The sequence below is a fragment of the Panthera pardus genome, unplaced genomic scaffold (genome assembly GCF_024362965.1).
Source record: "Panthera pardus isolate Hobbes unplaced genomic scaffold, ASM2436296v1 HiC_scaffold_8, whole genome shotgun sequence".
NCBI classification, from domain to species: domain Eukaryota; kingdom Metazoa; phylum Chordata; class Mammalia; order Carnivora; family Felidae; genus Panthera; species Panthera pardus.
In genome coordinates this window covers 98811307-98830608 of record NW_026527013.1, presented here as the reverse complement: position 1 = coordinate 98830608, position 19302 = coordinate 98811307, and the positions used below count along the sequence as shown (strand labels likewise).

Sequence of the window (19302 nt, the reverse complement as noted above, 5' to 3'; positions counted from 1 at the left end):
CAGTGAACAAGACAAAGCTATTTTTATTATTGCAGTATGTGTAATAACATTTTGTGTATTTAACATTTATTATAATACATAATCATCTCTGGTGAATTCATTTTAAAGGGAAAAAACAATGTTTTTCTTTAAAAACAAAATTTTTCCAATTTCTTTTATTCATAAAAAATTGAAATTATCTTTCCTTCCTAGTAGCTAAGATGGAAAAAAAAATCAGGTAAGATTGTCATCTTGTATTTAAACTCTGGCAGAGGATGTCATTGTGAAATAGGTAATATTTATTGATTTCACAGTAGTTGCTTGGCAATTGAAGATTATCTTTCTAATTTGTGCAAAGTCATCATCCTTCAGGCACTTGGAAAATCTGGTTCTTAGATACTCCGTTTCATTAAAAGATTAGAGAGAGGACTGAGATGTGGGTTAATTGTACAGTGTCAAGACACATTTGAGAGAAGTTCATGGTTTCCATCAGTCAAATGTGTGACGTGAAAGATTCTTGGATAACAGCATCCCAGGGTGCTGTCCAGAAGCCACATCCAATGCCAACACATGGGTTAAGTCAGACTGTACACCTGACCAGTCAACAGAAAAGAATTGAATTTTAGGCCCCAAAGTTTTAACACAGAAAGGATTCAGAAGCTATGATCCATACAAGCAGAAGAAATTCAAATTCTTTGAAGACTAAAGGAATAGACTGAGCTGGCAAATACACAAACAGTATCAAGAACCTAAATCCTTATGAAGCTGTACCAGGACCAAAATAAATATTAACTCAATATTTAATTGGAGCCCAATGAAACTTTCCAAACTGGATGCAATGATAAAAAGTCCAAAGACTCATAACTTGTCTAGCCACTAAGCTAAACTACAGTACAGGAAAAAAATTACCCAAAACCTCAGCAAACAGAAAAGCTGAGTGGAATAATGAATGTTTTAATCCAGCCAAGAGTTCATACTTCATTTCTAAGTATCAACTCCAGTATTTCTTGATGGATGGGAAATGTAATGGGCTAAGATATAGTAAAAGGTAAGAGTTGGTACTCAATTGAATTTATTCAGGCAATGCATTTCTTTTTATTATTTTTTAAAAGAATCATCAAAGATAGACTTTTAAGTATGCAGCTTTTTACTACTCTCTTAAAAACAGCCTCACTGATATATTAAAGAAGGATGCTCCAAGGGACTATTCAACATTACTGAAACAGCAAAGTCATGAAAGGAAATGAAAATGGCAAAATGCCCACGGATCAGGCAAGAAGGAGGTCAGGGCAATTTTTGAAGGAGGAGGTTTAGTGGTGATTATGGAGATAAAGAGGTTGTAGGAGGTAAAACTGCAGTTGGTGGGAAAAGGCAGAAGATAAACAGGATGGGAAAGAGGCAGCAAGGTCAAGAGTGGGTGTCTGTGCTTTGTTGTGTTTTCAAAAAGTTAGAGGGAAGGGCAAGTTGGGCATATGGGGAAGAGAGACAGATGATGCTTATTGTGGGACTTCACATGGGAAGATCTCCCACGAGAAACTTCCATGTGGACAGGTAGAGAATTCACACTCTCTGTAACTTCCATGTTCTACCTGCACACACCCGTTAGGACACGTCTGATTGCTTGCTCTACCTATTGAGGTTCATTTGGGCCCTCTCATATACTGCCTCTGTGATAACCAACCATAACAATACTATTTTTTTAAAGTTGATTTATTTATTTTGAGATAGAAAGAAAAAAAATAGAGTGTAAATAGGGGAGGGACAGAGAAAGACGGTGAGAGAGAATCCCAAGCAGGCTCTGCAATGACAGCGCAGAGCCCGTCTTGGGGCTCGATCCCAGGAGATCATGACCTGAGCCTAAATCAAGAGTTGGAAGCTTAACTGACTGAACCACTCAGGCATCCCAACAGCACTATTTTCTACACATGGTTATATTTTTACTCTTTATCCACTAAGGCAAGGGTCATTCTTTCTTTCCCTTGCATGGAGTTAAAATACAGTATGTTGATAATCAAAGTGATGAACAAAGCTCTCTTGCTATCAAAAATGGTTGTACTACTATGCTTAAAAAAAAAAAAAAGTACACCATTAATTATTTTGCTTTAGTTTCTGACCAAAAAAAAAAAAAAAAAAGAAAAGAAAAGAAAGAAAAGAAAGAAAGAGCGAGCCTCTGTCACTACTTATTCTTTCTTACTAAGTTAACTCTGATAATGAAACCAGAAAGAATCGTGTTAAAATTTTAAGGTCCTGTAACACCGTTAGGTAGGTTAATTTTCCACCTACAGCCAGTGCAGTTAGTTAGTGTTCATGGACTAAACCACTCTTTTGGGAACTGCTCAGAAGCCCAAATGCCCCCAAAATATACAGTATTATGTCTTTCCTTTAGCCTTTCCCAGTTCATAAATTCAACCTGTACGATCTTCATGGGAAATTTAAATGAAACCATATATAAAGTTCACAGTAATATTAATTTTTCAAATCACAAAGAGGATTGGCAATGATTAGCATTTTCTCCAAATAAGCTTTTCCATTAAACTACAGTGTTTCTGAAATCCTATGTACAGAAATTTTATGTTTTGGTCTTGATCTTTGAAGTCATAGCTTCTCTCTGTCTAAAAATGTGTGAAGTGCTACTGTCTCTTTGGCAATCACATTACTTATGCAGAGTGAGTGGATATGGACTTTGCTGCAAGCCTCAAGATTGCATGCATTTTGCTCAGTGTGCTAATTGCAGTGTGACGTTCTCCCCTGGAATACAGATGTTCTGTCCTAATATTCTATATTTGTGTTAGAAATGTGAATTCTTGGTAGTAGAATATATGAAATGCATGTGTGGGGGTGCCTGGGTGGCTCAGTCGGTTGGGTGTCTGACTCTTGACTTTGGCTCAGGTCATGATTTTGCAGTTTTATGAGTTCAAGCCCCGTGTCAGGCTCTGCACCAGGAGCACAGAGCCTGCTTGGGATTCTCTCTCTCTCTTTCTCTCTCTCTCTCTCTCTCTCTCTCTCTCTCTCTCCCTCCCCAGCTCATTCTCTTTCTCTCTGTCAAATTAAATAAATAAACTTAAAAAAAGCTCTTTGGGGGTTATCTTTGAGCTATGCTTATTTTTATACACAAAGTATTATATTGCAGCTACTTTTAAAATTTCACTCCTGACTGGTTCAAAGTCTTATTTCTTAGCATCAACTCTTTCTACCATCTGAAGGATTCTTTTTTATGTTATTTAATTTGCAACTTGCTATGTTCTGAATATTTGTGTTCTCTCCAAAATTCATATGTTGAAATCCTAATCTCCAATGTGATGGTATTAGAAGGTAGGGAACTTTGGGATACACTGAAGCCATAAGGGTGGTACCTCATGAGCAGGATCGGTGCCCTTATAAAAGAGACCCCACAGTGCTCCCTAGCCCCTCTGCCATTTGAGGATACACAAGGAAGTGCTGTCCATGAACCAGGAAGAGGGACTTCACTAGAACATGACCATGCTGGCATCTTGATCCTGGGATTCCCAGCCTCCAGAACTGACTGAAATATATTCCTGTTGTTTAGAAACTGCCCAGCCTGGGTATTTGGTTATAGCTGTCCAAAAGGACTGGGACATAATTTTAAGTGTGAGGGGATCAGTAACTTGATTATCAAGTGACCAAAACCTTCTTCACCTTTGTTTAAATGATCAAATGACTCCAAGTTGCACAATGAGTTTAAAATAAAGATTACCAAGTTAACCATTATTGTCAGAAGCATCCCAGAAATAATTACCCATCTGATTTTTGTCTCTGTTCTCCACCTATCTGAAAATTCTCATTGTCAATAAGAATAGAAAGAAAAAAAAACCTCAAAGCCTTGATATCTAGTATTTTCTTTCTTTTTTTTTAATTTCCAGTATTTTCAGAACAGTGTTAATATTTTCACTTTGCCCTTTATATGAAGACTGAAAGTTTCAGTAAGTCTTGCAAAAGCGACTAGTAATTTTAGATGTTGCTACCATTTCCTTTAAATTTTACACATGTTTAGATTAAGAAGAGGAAAAGGACTCTAGCAGGTGTTGCCAAGAGTATAAAGTGTAACCATTGCTCCTAGGACATCATCACAAGAGGTTATGATTAATTTGGTGTTTCAAATATATTCATAGTACAAATCTCTGACCAGAACAAGTAGGGTATTAATTGTACCAGGAAACCTGATTTGGGGAGTGGGACAATGATTTTCATTCTCCTCCCTGCCTCTTGAACTAGCGCCCCAGTTTCCTAACACAACCCTGAGGAGAAAGGACCCCTCAAAATAAATGAACTGTCCCACCAGCTCTGTAGGATGGGAGTTTCAGACCGAAATTCACATTGGATTAGAGCATGGCTCTTCAAATTCTGGCAGCATGGGGATCGCTTGGAGACTTATTAAAACAGATTGCTGGCTCCTACTCTGTGTGTCTCTAGACATGCAGAATGTTTGGGGTGGGGGAGCATTAGACATCACCTATGAAATGCATCTTTGATATTTGGCCCCAGTTGGTCCTCAAATTGGTACCATCCAGACATCTTCTGGAGGCAGGGGGCTGTCCCTTCTCTTACATGACCTGCAGCTCCCCTCCTCTCCCTACCATATCCCACTTCCCATCGCTGTCAGTGGATGAGCACACCTCTGACCTCACCAGAGAACAGGGACCTTCTCTCTCTGCTCTGCCTTCCACTTGCATTCAGCTAAACCCATCCAATCCTTCTCCAGCCTTAGCAGTGTCCTGCCTCTACTCCCCTCCCCAACCCCACACTGGCACCTGATATCATCCTTCTCAATTTTCAGTCTACTCACTATCAATCTGCACTTTTCACTGGCTCCTCCATAAGATAAAAACAGAGAGGAAGACAACCATAAAAGACTCTTAATGATAGAGAACAAACCGAGGGTTGACGTGGGAGGGGGGAGGGGGCATGGGCTAGTGGGATGATGGGTATTAAGGAGGGCACTTGTTGGGATGAGCACTGGGTGATGAGTCACTAAATTCTACTCCTGAAATTGATACTATACTATATGTTAACTAACGAATTTAAATAAAATCTTGGGGGCACCTGGGTGGCTCAGTTGTTTAAGCATCTGACTTCGGCTCAAGTCATGATCTCGGTTTGTGAGTTTGAGCCCCTCATCAGGCTCTCTGACGCTAGCATGGAGCTCCCTTCAGATCCTCTGTCCCCTCTCCTTCTGCGTGTCCCTTGCTAGTTCTCTCTCTCTCTCTCTGTCAGCATAAATAAATAAAATCTTGGGAGAAAAAAAAAAGCATAATAACCAAGCGTGGGCCTGGCTTTTCCTGCTAGCCACCACTCTGTCTCCTTCAGTTCTGGCCCCTAGTCTGAAAGAGTGATCTTTGTTTTCTTGTCTCCTGTCTGCTCTTCTTGTTCTGCAACCAGCCTCAGTCTGTCTTGAGGTCAATGTCACCTTCTTCTTGTCTTTTCCATCCATGTATTCCTTCTCTTCCTGAAGCAGTTGTGGTTCCCACGTTGTACCCTCTCTTCTTCAATTGACATTTTCTTCTTAATTTTCTCTTGGAATCAATGACTGACTATAGGTTGATCACTGCCATATCTAGATTTTTTTAAAAACGTAAGCTCTATGCCTAACGTGGGTCTTGAACTCACAACCCTGAGATCAAAGCAGATTTTTACCTACACTCTTAACCCTGAGTTCTGGTATTTTCGATTATCTTTTAGGAATTTCCAGGTGCCTCAGCTGGAGCATGCCCCAGACTGCTAATTTTCTGCCCCCAGCATAAGCCTGCTCTTCCTCTATTTTCTATCTCAGTCACTGGCACCATCAGTCTTTTACTCAGATGCCTAAGGCAGAAATATCAGAATCGTCATTGACTCTGCTCTCAAATCCAGTCACTTGGTCACATCTGCTTGTTTCTTTCTCTTAGACTTGTGTTCTCCAGAAACTCACCATTGCTGCCACTGCCAAAATTCTGACTCTCACCTGGATGGTCACACTAGCCTTAAAACTGGATGTCCTGTCTCTGGGCTTAGCATGCTTGTGTGGAAAAGATCACAGCTTTGGGGGTCACACTCATTTGGGTTTGAATACCCCAGGCTCTCATTGAGCACACCAGGGATGTTATTTCAACTCTCTTATGTCTATTTCTTCTTCTACAAAATGGAGCAATGCAACTACTCATGAGTTTACTGGGAGGAATTAATGGACTATGTATTGCATGTAGTATATTTAGCACAATGCCTGGCATACTGTATGACCTCAGTAAATGGTGGTCTTGCTCCACCACCCCCAGTCCCTGCAAATTCATCTTCCATAGAAAACTCCCTAGAATTAAGTTTTGATTAATTTGGTCCTAAAATGACTTGCCATAATTTATAAAATAAAAATAAATCTACACAACCAAGTATAGACCTATCTTTCCAGTTCATCGCATGTATTTCCTGAGTGGATCTCTACCTTTTAACCATTCAGATGAAAATGGCTTCTTGTTGATTCAGCTGCTAGAATGGAGCCTTGTCCTCTGTTTGCCAGGTAAAGTGCTCCAACAAAGTTTCTGCTTCAATGTGAAGCCTCCCCTGACTGTGGTTTAATGATGAAATCTGGTGTGATGGGGAGGTGGAGGGTGGGCAATGCAATGTACTTTAATCCTTTCTTCTTGCTTGCTGTCCTCACTAGAATTTGCAAAAATTAGCATTCTGTTCAGAATTCCAGGCTCCTTTTTTTGTATCTCCCCTCCCTATTTTTGCTAAATTCTCATAGCATTGTCTAGAAATCTCTGTTAGTACTTGTTTTACCTGCACCAACCACTCAGTGCTCTCCCCCTTTCTAGATGTTTCCACCATGCTCTCCATGTCTCCCATTCCATGATGAACTCATTTGCCTCCATCTTCAGGCTTTTCATGGAAAGCTCCCTCTGCTTCCTGTCTCAGGGGAACCTCCCTCCCCACTTCTCTCATAAGCTCATCACCGCCCCTGCTGTGTCCTCCAGGAGAAAGTGTTCATTACTAGATATTCTATTTCAGAAGAGGGAGAGGGTCAGCTTCTTATTTGCTCTCCAGGGTGTAGATGTCCTATAAAAAGTCCTGCTTCTTTTAAGCTCAGGCCATTCTCTGTATCATCCTTACCTTTTCTGATCTCTCTTCCTAATTCACTGGTGACTTTAGCATGGGGCTCGCTATGTACTTTTCTATCCCAGTCAGACCCCCTCAGCTCCAATGAACTTCACGTCTGCTTGACTTCAGTTACAATATGACCACACCCTGGAGCTATTGCTTTGTTTTGTTTTGTTTTTACCACTTGGAATTATTTCAGTCGTTCATTACTAAATCCAAACATCCCACTTTTTAACAATAATCTCTTATTTTACTAATTCTCTTACTCAATTCCTTCCTTCATACCTATTCTTTGATCTTCTAGGGGCTTCCAACCCCTTGCTCTTTTACTTTCTCCTGTTTTCATTTCCCTTCAGCTCCAGAGCATAGAATCCTTAGCCTCTAACATCACACATGCTCTTGTCCTTATTTCCAATCTCATGTTCTATTGTCGCGCCATTGCACTCTGGGAAAGCTTTGGCCCTGGATCTAAGTGTCCCCCTCATCCATATCCATATCTCTGCTGCTAATTTCTCTTGGAGGAAGTTGGCCCTGAAGATCGATGCCACTATAATTAGAATGACACCTCCCAGAGTCCATCTTTGCTTCCTTAATCAGCTCTTCCTCTTCTCTCCCATGGCCAGCTGCAACCTGCTCCCTTCAGCACCTCAGCTTCCCACTCAGCAGACTACCTCACATCCCGCTTCACTGAGAAAACCCAGGAGGGTTCCCTCTGCTTTCGTTCACCACACCTACCCACTTGCGTATTCATCCCCTTCCTTTCCTGTTCCTTTGTTACAACAGAAGGCATGCCACTGCCCAAATATCAATATTACCCGTTGCCCATGCTATGCATCTCATTTACCCCAACACCTTCAGGGCCCTTTCTCCGTTTTACACTTGCAGGTTTTCTACTCTTTTTCTTTGCTGGCTATTCTACAACAGCAACATCCTCAAGCGTCTCTGTGATCTTTAAAAAAAAAAAAAAAAAATAGAAAAAAGGAAAACTCTCTCTCTACCTCCCATCTTCCTCTCCTCATAGCCAAACTTCTCGAGTTTTCTTCAATGCTTCCTTCCTTCTCACTCACTCCTTAACTCCTTGTTATTCATGTACCATCCTCAACATGCCAGTGGAACTGTACTTGCCATGGGCACAGTGAGGCTGCCGAATACAATGGATGCATTTTAGTCTTGACGATACTTCCATGAAGTATTTGTTACTGTTGGTCATTCCCTTCTCTTTTGTTTATTTTTTTTTTAGTTTTTTTTTTTTTTTTTTACTATAGAAAATTTTAAATGCATTCAGAAATAGAAGAATATCAATATCCAGCTACAATACTTATCAATATAGCACAATTTTATTCATCTATATCCACATGCTCTCCCTTCCCAACTGATTATTTTGAAGCAAATTTCTTACATCATGTGATTTCTCTTGTAAGATTTCAGTGTGCATCTCTAAAAGGTAAAACCACTTAAGATGATCAAAATATAATTATCACATCTAAAAATAATAATCCATAAATATCATCAAATGTTATAGTCAATTTTCCCATTTTCCTGATAACCTTCCACTTTTTTCAAAGGGTTGCTTGTCTGGATCAAGATCTATGCAGGATTAGTATTTTAAGATTGGTTGAAATGTCTCAAGTATTGTTTGGTTCTATTTTGTTTTGATACATAGTTTCCACCTCCATTTCTTTTATTTTCTTTGAAAAAAAGGTTTTCAAAGAAAATGTTGCAGAAAGGAGATCAGCTGTGCCATAGATTTCTCCACAGCCTTAATTTGACTGATTCCATCTCTGTAGTATTATTTAGTATTTAGCTTATTTATCTCCAATTGCCTCTAAATTTAGAGATCTGGTGGATTGATAGGATTTGAATTTTATTTGGGGGACAAGTCTACTTCAAAAGAAGTATTCTATACTTCCATAACTGTGAAAGTTGTTTCTATTTTTATAATGTTATCAGCAATAATCATTACCTAAATCATTAGAGGTTCCAGAGTGGTGATAAGCAAATCTTATCTTCCTCTATTAGCTGGAATATTTCTAGAACATCCCTTTATCAATTATTTAGTAGCCCTGACATACAAATCATATAGAAAAGACAGAATAAATGTTTAAATCTTTCAGAATAAATAATTTAAATAATTGATTCTTTCTTTAATTTCCAAAATATTGAATTTGTTTCCCTAAAATTCTCCAAATATGACTAATGAGGTTCTTTCCCCCTTTTCAGTATTATTATGAACTCATGAATCTATTACCTTATTGATATTCTTTGGACAGCAGAAGCCTATTCAAATTGGCTGCTAAGACCTTTGACAAGAAACATGCAGTGTTTGGTAGCTTCCTTGATTTCTATTATGATGAAATATTCCAGCTTCATTTTATACATTTCCTGCTCCAGATCTAGAATCAGTAATTTCTTTTAGAATCTCTGGTTTCTTTTAGTGAAACTGGTATCTACAGAGCACAATCTGGACACCAGGAGTCTCATTGCTATTGAATTGTTCATTGTTTCTGGACCTTTTTGGTAAATAGAGCTTTGAATATGTATTTTTTAGATTTAAAGGTTTTTTTTTTTTTAACATTTATTTATTTTTGAGACAGAGAGAGAGCATGAACAGAGGAGGGTCAGAGAAAGAGGGAGACACAGAATCTGAAACAGGCTCCAGGCTCTGAGCTGTCAGCACAGAGCCCGACACGGGGCTCGAACCCACAGACTGTGAGATCATGACCTGAGCTGAAGTCGGATGCTCAACCGACTGAGCCACCCAGGTGCCCCTGTATTTTTTAGATTTAAAGGTAACATACACCACAAGTTTTTACTGACGCATACAACCTGTATTCAGGATTACTACAGAGATTTTACTCAATTCATGCATTTGTATCTTCTTTCAACCCAGCTGATATCACTCTTCAATGACACAAATGCAGCCATTTCATTTATCTCATGATACAAATACAATGGTATGAGAGTAAAGTAACAATACAACCACCAGCAATGTGAGTATGAAAAGTAGTTAAAAATTTTCATCGAGTTCCTGTTATCTTTAAAATATATCCTTTTCGGGCTGTAGAGTCAAAATACAGGATTTTAAAGTCACTTTGAATCATTCCATACTTACTATAAGGGTTTGCTTCCCATTTGAACCACAGTAAGGGTGATTCATTTCATGTTACTTCACATTTTTTAGGAACCACTTTTAAAATTTATTTCATTTTGTAATTATGAAAAATATTTACATCGTTCCCAAACCAAAAGTACACAGTATTTAAAAAAAAAAAAGTATAGCTATTCTCTTTGTTTCTTTCAGCCTCCTGCCTCCCTATGAGTAATAATTTTGTGTATATGTGTCTATCATTCCAACATCTTAAACGTGTATAAATATCAAACAATGACAATGTACTATTTATACTTTTCTCCACCTTACTTTTCTCATTTAAAAATACATCCTAGGCACCACTCCATACTAGTATGAAGAAACCTTCTGCATTTCTTCCTCTCCTTGAATGGTTCTCTCTTGTGTGGATGTTCACTACTTTTGATTTGTCCTGAGCCCTACTGATGGACTCTTGGGTCCTTTCCAGTCTTTTGCTATTCAAAGTAGCCTTTCAATGAATCTCCTTCTGCAGATGTCTCTTCTTATTTTTGCTAGTATACCTTTGGCATAGATTCCTAGAAACAGGAATTGCTCTAACAATGAGCAAATATGCATGGTGAATTATTTTTTATATATTACCAAATTCTTCTCTCCAGTGTTGTGCCATTTTCCATTTGCACCAGCAATGTATGAGAATGGCTGGTTCTTTCTGTCTTATCACAGATTATATTGCTTTTGAATTTTTGTCAGTATGATAGCTGAAAAGAAGTTTCTCAACTTGGTTTTAATTGAATTTCTCTTATAGGTGAGTTGTTTTTCCTATAGTCAAGGCCAATTATGTCCTCTTCTTCTCTATTCGTACCCCAAAGTTGTAATTTTTCCCCCTATTTCTTGGGTTGGTGCTCTTTTAAAAATTTTTCTTTTTTAACGTTCATTTATTTTTTGAGAGACAGAGCATGAGCAGGGGAGGGGCAGACAGAGAGGGAGTCACAGATTCCAAAGCAGGCTCCAGGCTCTGAGCTGTCAGCATAGAGCCCAGTGCGGGGCTTGAACTCATGAACTGCAAGATCATGACCTGAGGTGAAGTCAGATGTTTAACCAACTGAGCAACCCAGGCGCCCCAAAGGTTGGTGTTCTTTTAATCTTCTTTTCTAGTTCCTAAACAGTCCTGTTTTTCTGGATCTACTCTTCACATTTATTTTTTTTAAGTTTATTTAAATGATTTATTTTGAGAGTAAAAGAGAGAGAGAGAGCATGAGCATGCAAGTGGAGGGAGAGGCAAAGAGAGATAATCCCAAGAAGGTTCTGCACTGTCGGCATGGAGCCCTATGCTCCATGCCCTATGTAGGGCTCAAACCCACAACCATGAGATCATGACCTGAGCCAAAGTCAAGAGTCAGATGCTTAACTGACTGAGTCACCCAAGCTCCCTGTTAGTCTTAACATTTCTTTTAAAATACACTCCTTGGACTATAATAATGATTGCTATTCTTTTTTTTTTTTTAACGTTTATTTATTTTTGAAAGACAGAGAGTACACCTGCACAAGCAGAGGAGGGGCAGAGAGAGAGGGAGACAGAGGATCTGAAGTGGGCTCTCTGTCCCAATGCAGGGCTTGAACTCACAAACCCTGGAATCATGAACTGAGCCGGTCAGATGCCTAACTGATTGAGCCACCCAGGTGCTCTGTGATTGCTATTCTGACTGCTACTAAGTACGTACCCGCAGTTGAGAGGTCTCCCTCTGCTTCCGTCCCACATATCAAACCGTCTGATGGAGATCGTGAATCGTGCCACCCAGGCACCTTAAATTTAACCCGCACAATGCTCTTTGCCGACGCGCCCTTCCTCTAATGTCTCCATGCAGTGAATGCCTTGATAGATGAGCACAGATTGCTAGTTGCTCTAGCCATAACTTGGGTTTTTTCCTGATGACTCCCTCTCTCACCATCTTTGTATCAGATCAGTCACCAATTTCTGTTGCCTGTACCTTATAAACAGTTCTCGAATCCATCTGTTTCCTTCCACCCCAAACTACTGGTTTATGCTGCTTTCATTTATTCCCTGGACTACTGCGCCTTTCTTTTAGATGGTCGTTCCTTTCTTGGCTCTCCAACATGGTCAGAATTGCCTTTGAAAACACAACTAATACAGTGCCATTTGCCAGCTTAAAAGCCACCAAGGGCTCAAAAAACAAACAAACAAACAAACAAACAAACAAAAAACCCAAACCCCCAAACCAAAACACCAAGTCTCAAGTCATATTTCCATAAGTACATATGCATGTAAGTCAGTGCTTACCGAACCCACACTAGACTGCTCCAAGAGGGTCACCTTTGGGGAGAGGGCTCAGATGGTAGCGCGGGAGGGGATGTTGTGGGCAGGATTAGTGTTAGCAAAGAAGGACTTCCATTTTATTATTATTTGAACTGTTGGGACTTTTCACGTTTAGAATGCTTTCAAGTATTACTTACATATTTTAAAATAGATAAAGTGGATGGAGAAACTGAGCTTTTAGCTCTGAGGCAGACTGCACTCACCAGCAGGCTGTGAACAATAAAACTGTCCTCTTTGCCTATGTGTTACCTGAGATCTTAAATCAGGGTATTCTTACCTTTGTGGTCCACAGTTTGACGGTCCAGTCAAATGATGACGTGACAAACAGGTGTGAAAAGTCAATTGGGCCCACAGCCATGTGGCAGTTAATTCCAGTCACTGGCCCTTGGTGACCTTCAAAGACCTCACCAATACCTGCTTTGCTGCACGAAGACCACACATGAATAGAATTTCAGTGACCTCTGCAAAGCAGCGATTAGTTAAAAAAAAAAACAAAACCAAACTTGTCTCTGCATGATTACTTCTCTGTAATTTAGAAGAACAACCATAAACCACCAAAAATGAAACCACTTTCACAGTTATCTTGAGAGAAGTAAAATTCTTGACTACTTTTAATGATTAAAAAATAATATGGAGCAATATAATCTTTTTAACCTTCACAATTTAGTATCAAATTTTGTCATTTAAAATTCCTTTTTTAGAAGTCTCTCAAATCCTATCATCGTTGGTATAGCACATCAATGGAAAACATACATACTTTTTTATCTCAGAAGCTTTCATATTTATTTGATAAGACTCTTATGATGACATTGGACACACATTCCATTTTAACTCCTTCGGGAACCCCATTGGCTACAAAACTCCACATATCCTTGTATACTTGCATTTATCTTTTCAAGGGAATTTCGTAAATAAAGTTGACTATCTGAAAAGGTGCTATTTTGTGGAACCCCTTGCCCACCACAATATGATATGCAAAACTTCAATGTGATACTTAGAAAATAATGGTTTTGCTAAAAGAAGTTTTCAAGTCTATGAAATATAACTTCTGTAAGGGCTGGTGCTTGGTTTTTCTTGTTGCCAAGTGTTTGGCGTATAGTATGTGCTCAATAAATATTTGTTGAAAGAAACCATAAAGGAAAATAGACAAACTTAGGCCTTCCTTCCCCACCCACCAAAAAAAAAAGAAGCACACTTGAGAAGTAGTGATACATATTTTGAAAGTTATCCGAGGACATATGTCGCTTATTTAACTAAGCTGGGATTATTTCCAGCCCTGTTATCACACAGTAGTCTGCACATAATCATACCCACTTAAAAAATATACCAGAAATTCTGGATTTTAAAAATCCATGTGCATGAGGTTATAAATATGACAAATACTTAGGGATTGTGGAATCTAAATATTATGTCAAGAAGAGCGAAATGAATTAAGTTATTAAAACATTTGCGTTTCTGGAGCACCAATAAATGTCAGTGTGCTCGGCAAAATCTGAAATCATGAGAAAATGCTACAGTGCATGTTCCATGTAACAGGCACTCAAAAATTATTCCCAGTGAAACTGCTAACAGCAGTTCCACACGTGATCATTTAAACTGTTCTAAAGAACACGAGGAACTGATCTTTGAAGTGGCCCCTGGTGAGACTCCACTTGCTCTTAACAGCATCCTGAAAGAGTTTATAGGGTGCAAAATGAGGACCTTATTTAATTTATGGAAGTGGATTTTCACCTTCTCTATGTTAGTTGAAAAATAGAAATCTCCCACCACTCCCCCGTAGCCCTATGTGACCCATTTAAAATTACTAAGCCAAATTCTTGCTATGTTACAACTTTATTAAGATCTGTATTTTATATTTCAGATGGATGGACCAATGTAAGAAGCAAAATCAAGCTCGTTGTAAAAAGATTTGTGGTTTTTACCTTGGGTACCCTTCTTTGGAACCATAGTGCATATTCTGATTGTGCTTAAAAAGGACAATAGCCACAGAGCAAAAATGTTCATCATGTAAAACGGTATTCACATTAGAGAAACTAAAAAAGAAAAAAAAAAACCCTGAAGGTTATCAATGAACATGTTCTGTAGCCTTCAGATAATTAAGGTCCTGAATTACGCCACCAGAACCTATATGCCTGTTGATTCTAATAAATGTGTAGATAGACCTGTGACTCCATAGTTGGTCCACAGCCCTCTCTGTGCCTCTCTTATGCCACGTATGACATTCTACCTGTACGGCAGATATTTGTGCATTTATCTTTCCCACTATCATCACTTTCTTGAAGGCAGAAACCAGGTTTAAATAATGTCTGCGTGCCTGGAAGCATCGAGCAATGTGCTTTGTTCAAAGTAGGTGTGCTGCGAATGTTTGCATGAATGAACAATTTTATCAGATCTTTTTATGCTCTCGTAAAACCTTAATGCATGGTTTTCATCAGTTTTATGGGCATGGAACCATGAGGCATATCTTCCTACTCATCTTTAAATTATGTGAGCAGGGGAAATACTGCTTGTTGCTATGTGTAGAACAGTAGGAGCGTCACAGCTCATATTGTGTGAATGGAAGAATCACATCACTTATCGCTTCTACAAATCACAAAAACACAGGAGCATAAACTTGGAACAATTTCTGATTTCTCATTAAATCTAAATAGCCTGGGCTGAGTAGAAGAGATGAAAAATCAATTGAATTAGAACTCCTAAAGTGAAAGAAAATTAAGTACCAGGGCGAACACAGTGAACCTTTCAAGAGATGGTGAAGCCACTCATTAAGCCTTGCATGCAATTTTACAATAATTCTAATTATTGGATTCTACTTCATCCTGATGGTTTTCCAGGGGCATTTGCCGATCTCTCAACCAAGGCCGAATTCTTATCACTTACAAACTTCATGGTGACTTGCATCTCATACCATTCCAGCCTCCCTGAAGGGGAGGAAGAGCCCCAAGGCATTTCTCTATATTATTTGGAGACTGTCATTTCTCTATGCTCCATATAGATTTTTAGCTCCTCACATACCATGTGTCAGGCCCCGGGCAGAAAATCAATGATGAAATGGAAAGAGTTTAGTAAGAGAAAAATGGCAAATGAATGAATAGTTGAAATAAAATGCAATTAATGGATTGTAGAAGTAGGTATAAAAATATACAAAATAGCAAACCTATCTTACAGCCCGTGGTCCCATCTCATTTATTCTACTTAAATGTTCTCTATAGTACTATCATCTTAAGCCACATATTTCCTTGTGTATTAGTTTATTGTCTTTCACCCTCAATCAGAATATGATCTCCACTTCTGTTTCTTTCCTTACCGCATCCTCATGATGTAAACGTGCTGGGCACATGGAAGGTTCTTAGTAAGAATTCCTTGAGGACATGAGCAAATGAAAGGAATGAAAATTCTGTGAAGCCATAAAGGAGGAAGTGGTTTTGTCTGCTTAAGAGAGTCAGGAGAGGCTTCAGTGTGGAAGGACCTCTGCTCTGGCTCTTGAAGTCCAAGGAGTTAATCAGGCCAAAAAGAGAGAAGTGCCAGACCTGACGGAAGAAATGGAGTGTGGGGACATATGGAGGTGTGTGGGATAAGCAATATTTGGGGACTGTCTTCCCTGGTGTGTGCGTGGCTGGTGCCTGAAGGCTGAGGCTTGCAAGGGTCTTACATGATATGCTAAGAAGCTTGGATCTTTTTCCTCAAGGCCTGTGAACCATCCAAGACTCACTGTGGTTAATGATCAGAGCAGATGGATGCCATAAGGTAATAAAAACTTGAGGTGTGCTTTGTATGCCTGCAGATATCGCCTTTCTCATAACGCAAGGTGGTTATAATCCAGAATGCGATAACAGACTTTCGGAAATGAGAAACACGTCATCAGTAAGAAAACACAAAATCACCTTCCATGACGGCAGGCTGTGTAGACCGTACCCTCCTCACTGCCAACCACGAAGTTATTGACGTCTCCCGTCGGGAAAGCCATTCCGGTAACAGCCACAGGCTTGGACTTATTGTACACCAGCTCCATGCTCTCCTACCAAAACACGGCGTGGTTATATTCCTTCTGTCAACTCCTTGCCATGCCAAAGACAGCATGGAAAAATCATTTGGCTAAGTCGTCTGTTTGCTTTTCACACAGCATTACAAAAGACCCTGGCTGTGCCAGAAACCACGCTTTACTGCCCCTGACATTCATGCTTCTGTGTATCTCTGGTTTCAGGCCGGCTGGATCTCATCAGCGTGTGCTGCTGCTTCTTAAGTCAGGCAGAGATGACAGGTGAGAATTTCAAAACTAATGGTGCAGAAACTAAAGATAATACTGTAATGGTTACACTTGTCAGCCCCAGGCTTTAATAAAACACACAATACCCTTGTATTTACAAACATTTTCAAAATCAATTGTTCGTGAGAATACACGTGTATTAATATCAGATGTACTAAGCATATTGTCAAAGCAGGAGTGTGTGTCCTCCATGGACTAAAACCAGAAAGTTGTCACTCAAGTCATAAAAAACAGATTTCAAAGGGGACATGATTTCATGAAGGGCAACCGTTGGGTGTATAGGCTATATGCCTACAGAGGACAGTATTTAAATAAGTCTTTAAAATAACAAAGGAAAGCCTTTATTTTATCTAAGATTATTTTCAAAATCAGGAATCCATGTATCTTAAGAGACATTCTGCTGAATGAAGTTTAATGACAGTGAAGAGTAATTAAGTGTAACCAACATCCCTAAATGTTTCTGGCTATTTACATCAAAACAGCCTACTTTGTGTACCTGAAGTGATTTTAAAAAATCATTCTAGGGGATCATGCCATTATAGTTGCTAAGGAGTTTAGTCTTTTTGTGCAAATGAATAAGCCAGGTCGTCTTAGCCAAGGAGTCCAGAAATTGGCTGCGTGTGCTAACAGTCTGGGTAGATTGTGTGGTCATGTGACATGCTCGCAGTACATGAGATCCACACACATAGTGAGCGCATCAGGGAGGGGGCATTATGACAATACAGAAAACGGAACCATCCAGTGGTCTGCTCCATTGCTAAAATTAGCAGCAGGAAAGGTACGGTCTCTCGGTCACCCACTTGGAACACAGAGGGACCAAGGTGATGACTGGATGCTGTCTGCTTGCCATCCATGGATATACCATGAAGCTTTCAATCTCTGTACCAGGACAGGAGTCTGCAGGCATGCTAAAATTAATAAGAACCATCTTGTATCCCCTGTACGACTGGTTTTAACTTAAACAAGTACACATTTAATCAGCCAAATGGGCAATTAAAAATTCCTAACTAGAGGGTTCACTCTTATATCTGTTTGTAATCTCCATGCTTTTAAAAGCAGAGAACATATTGCTGAGAATTTTAAGACAAAGCTATAAAATACCCACACACAACTCCCAACTTGTATAATGGTAATGCTTAGTCAGAATAGATGAACTTAAATAGTAAGGAGCCTATTAGCTCTCTCTCCCCCCACCCCAAATTATAAAAAGAATTTACTTAGTCTTAATATTCTCCACATCTGTATTTTTGGAGACTTATAGGAGGCTGCTTATGGTTTCCACATTTCCTTATGTGTCTTGAAACTCCAATGTCTTCGAAAATTGGGAGGCAGACATTCTAGGGTCATTATTCCAGGAAAGGGAATAGGAATGTTAAAATTTCGAATTATCTCCTAGATATGTTTATAATTTTCCTGATGTTTCCTCACATTTTTGTCAAAGTCTCTAACAGTAAACTCTTCTCTGTGTTTTTAGTTGGAGGACAATGAACTATGTTTTTTCCCATAAAGAAATGTGGACAGAGTGTGTCTATGCATGTGTGTATGTGTGTATGCATGCATCTTGAATACATAGATATATTCTGCAAGTTGCATTTCGATGGCTCCCTGCAGTGGTCTCTTACCCTTGTGCTTATTTGTTTGGTTTCCATTACTGTAATCAGTAGTGGTTTGGACATTTTGGAACATTTTCATTTTCAACTTCTCATTTGTTGAGCAAGGAATGGCAGGAGCCATCCTAACAAACATTCCAGAGGAGAAAACAGATGGTTGGACAAATTCTTCATACACACAGGCATCCGTCTAGGCTAAGGATGCAAGCAAGGGCTTGGGTTTCTGTTTTGTGGGGATACCTTTCCTTCAAGGCAAGTGCCCTTAAGGGATTGCTCTGTTGAGCTCCAACTTCGTTTGCATTTGTTTAACAATGCTTTAGGGTAAGTACAATTCATACCACAGGCAACTTCTATAATTACTATGCTTTAAAATGGATTATTTCATTTTCACTTGAAACTGACCTAAGGATTAACGTATTACAATAATTACATGATTTGTGGTAAAGGAAATGGGTTTTGGCTTCGGGAGGAGACTGCTGAAAGCAGGCCCCACTCTTTCAAGTGCATCCATTGGTTTTAGCTCCCATAGGATGTGAGGGTTTGGCTTTTAGGAACTATGTTCCATTAGGCAAGTATCTCTTTTAGCCAGGATGCTCTTATGTGTAGGGGAAAACAAACCCACCTGTGGAGTTGAGAGCATGTCCAGGCTCCAGGAACACATTTTACCATCGGTAGAGACAGTGATGAGGTTATGAGCATTCTGGGTCCCAACAACATTTACACAGTACACGGGATGCTGCAAAAACATAAACATGGAGGATTAGACGCCAATCCAGGAGGAAATGCTTACACTGAAGTGTCAAACACATTACTCTAAAACAAGGATTAAAGGTTGACATAAGCCTACAATAATACAAGCCTCAGGTCATTTGCCACTTTTGATTTGAACCTGATTTCTTTCTAAAAGCTCTGGCATCAACATGTAGTAGTGGAA

At 39.3% G+C, this 19302-nt stretch overlaps 1 protein-coding gene across 5 annotated transcripts in view; it reads right to left on the bottom strand.

The window, feature by feature from the left end:
• DYNC1I1 (dynein cytoplasmic 1 intermediate chain 1) overlaps positions 1–19302 on the bottom strand; it is a 313409-nt gene that overhangs the window by 47091 nt on the left and 247016 nt on the right. For all 5 annotated transcript variants that reach the window (XM_053896695.1, XM_053896694.1, XM_053896697.1 and 2 more), the window contains 3 exons: positions 18991–19104; positions 16376–16509; positions 12769–12913 (listed from right to left, as the gene is read on the bottom strand). In XM_053896695.1, the coding sequence (XP_053752670.1) occupies positions 12769–12913; positions 16376–16509; positions 18991–19104 (393 nt within the window). The remainder of the gene's footprint in view (positions 1–12768; positions 12914–16375; positions 16510–18990; positions 19105–19302) is intronic.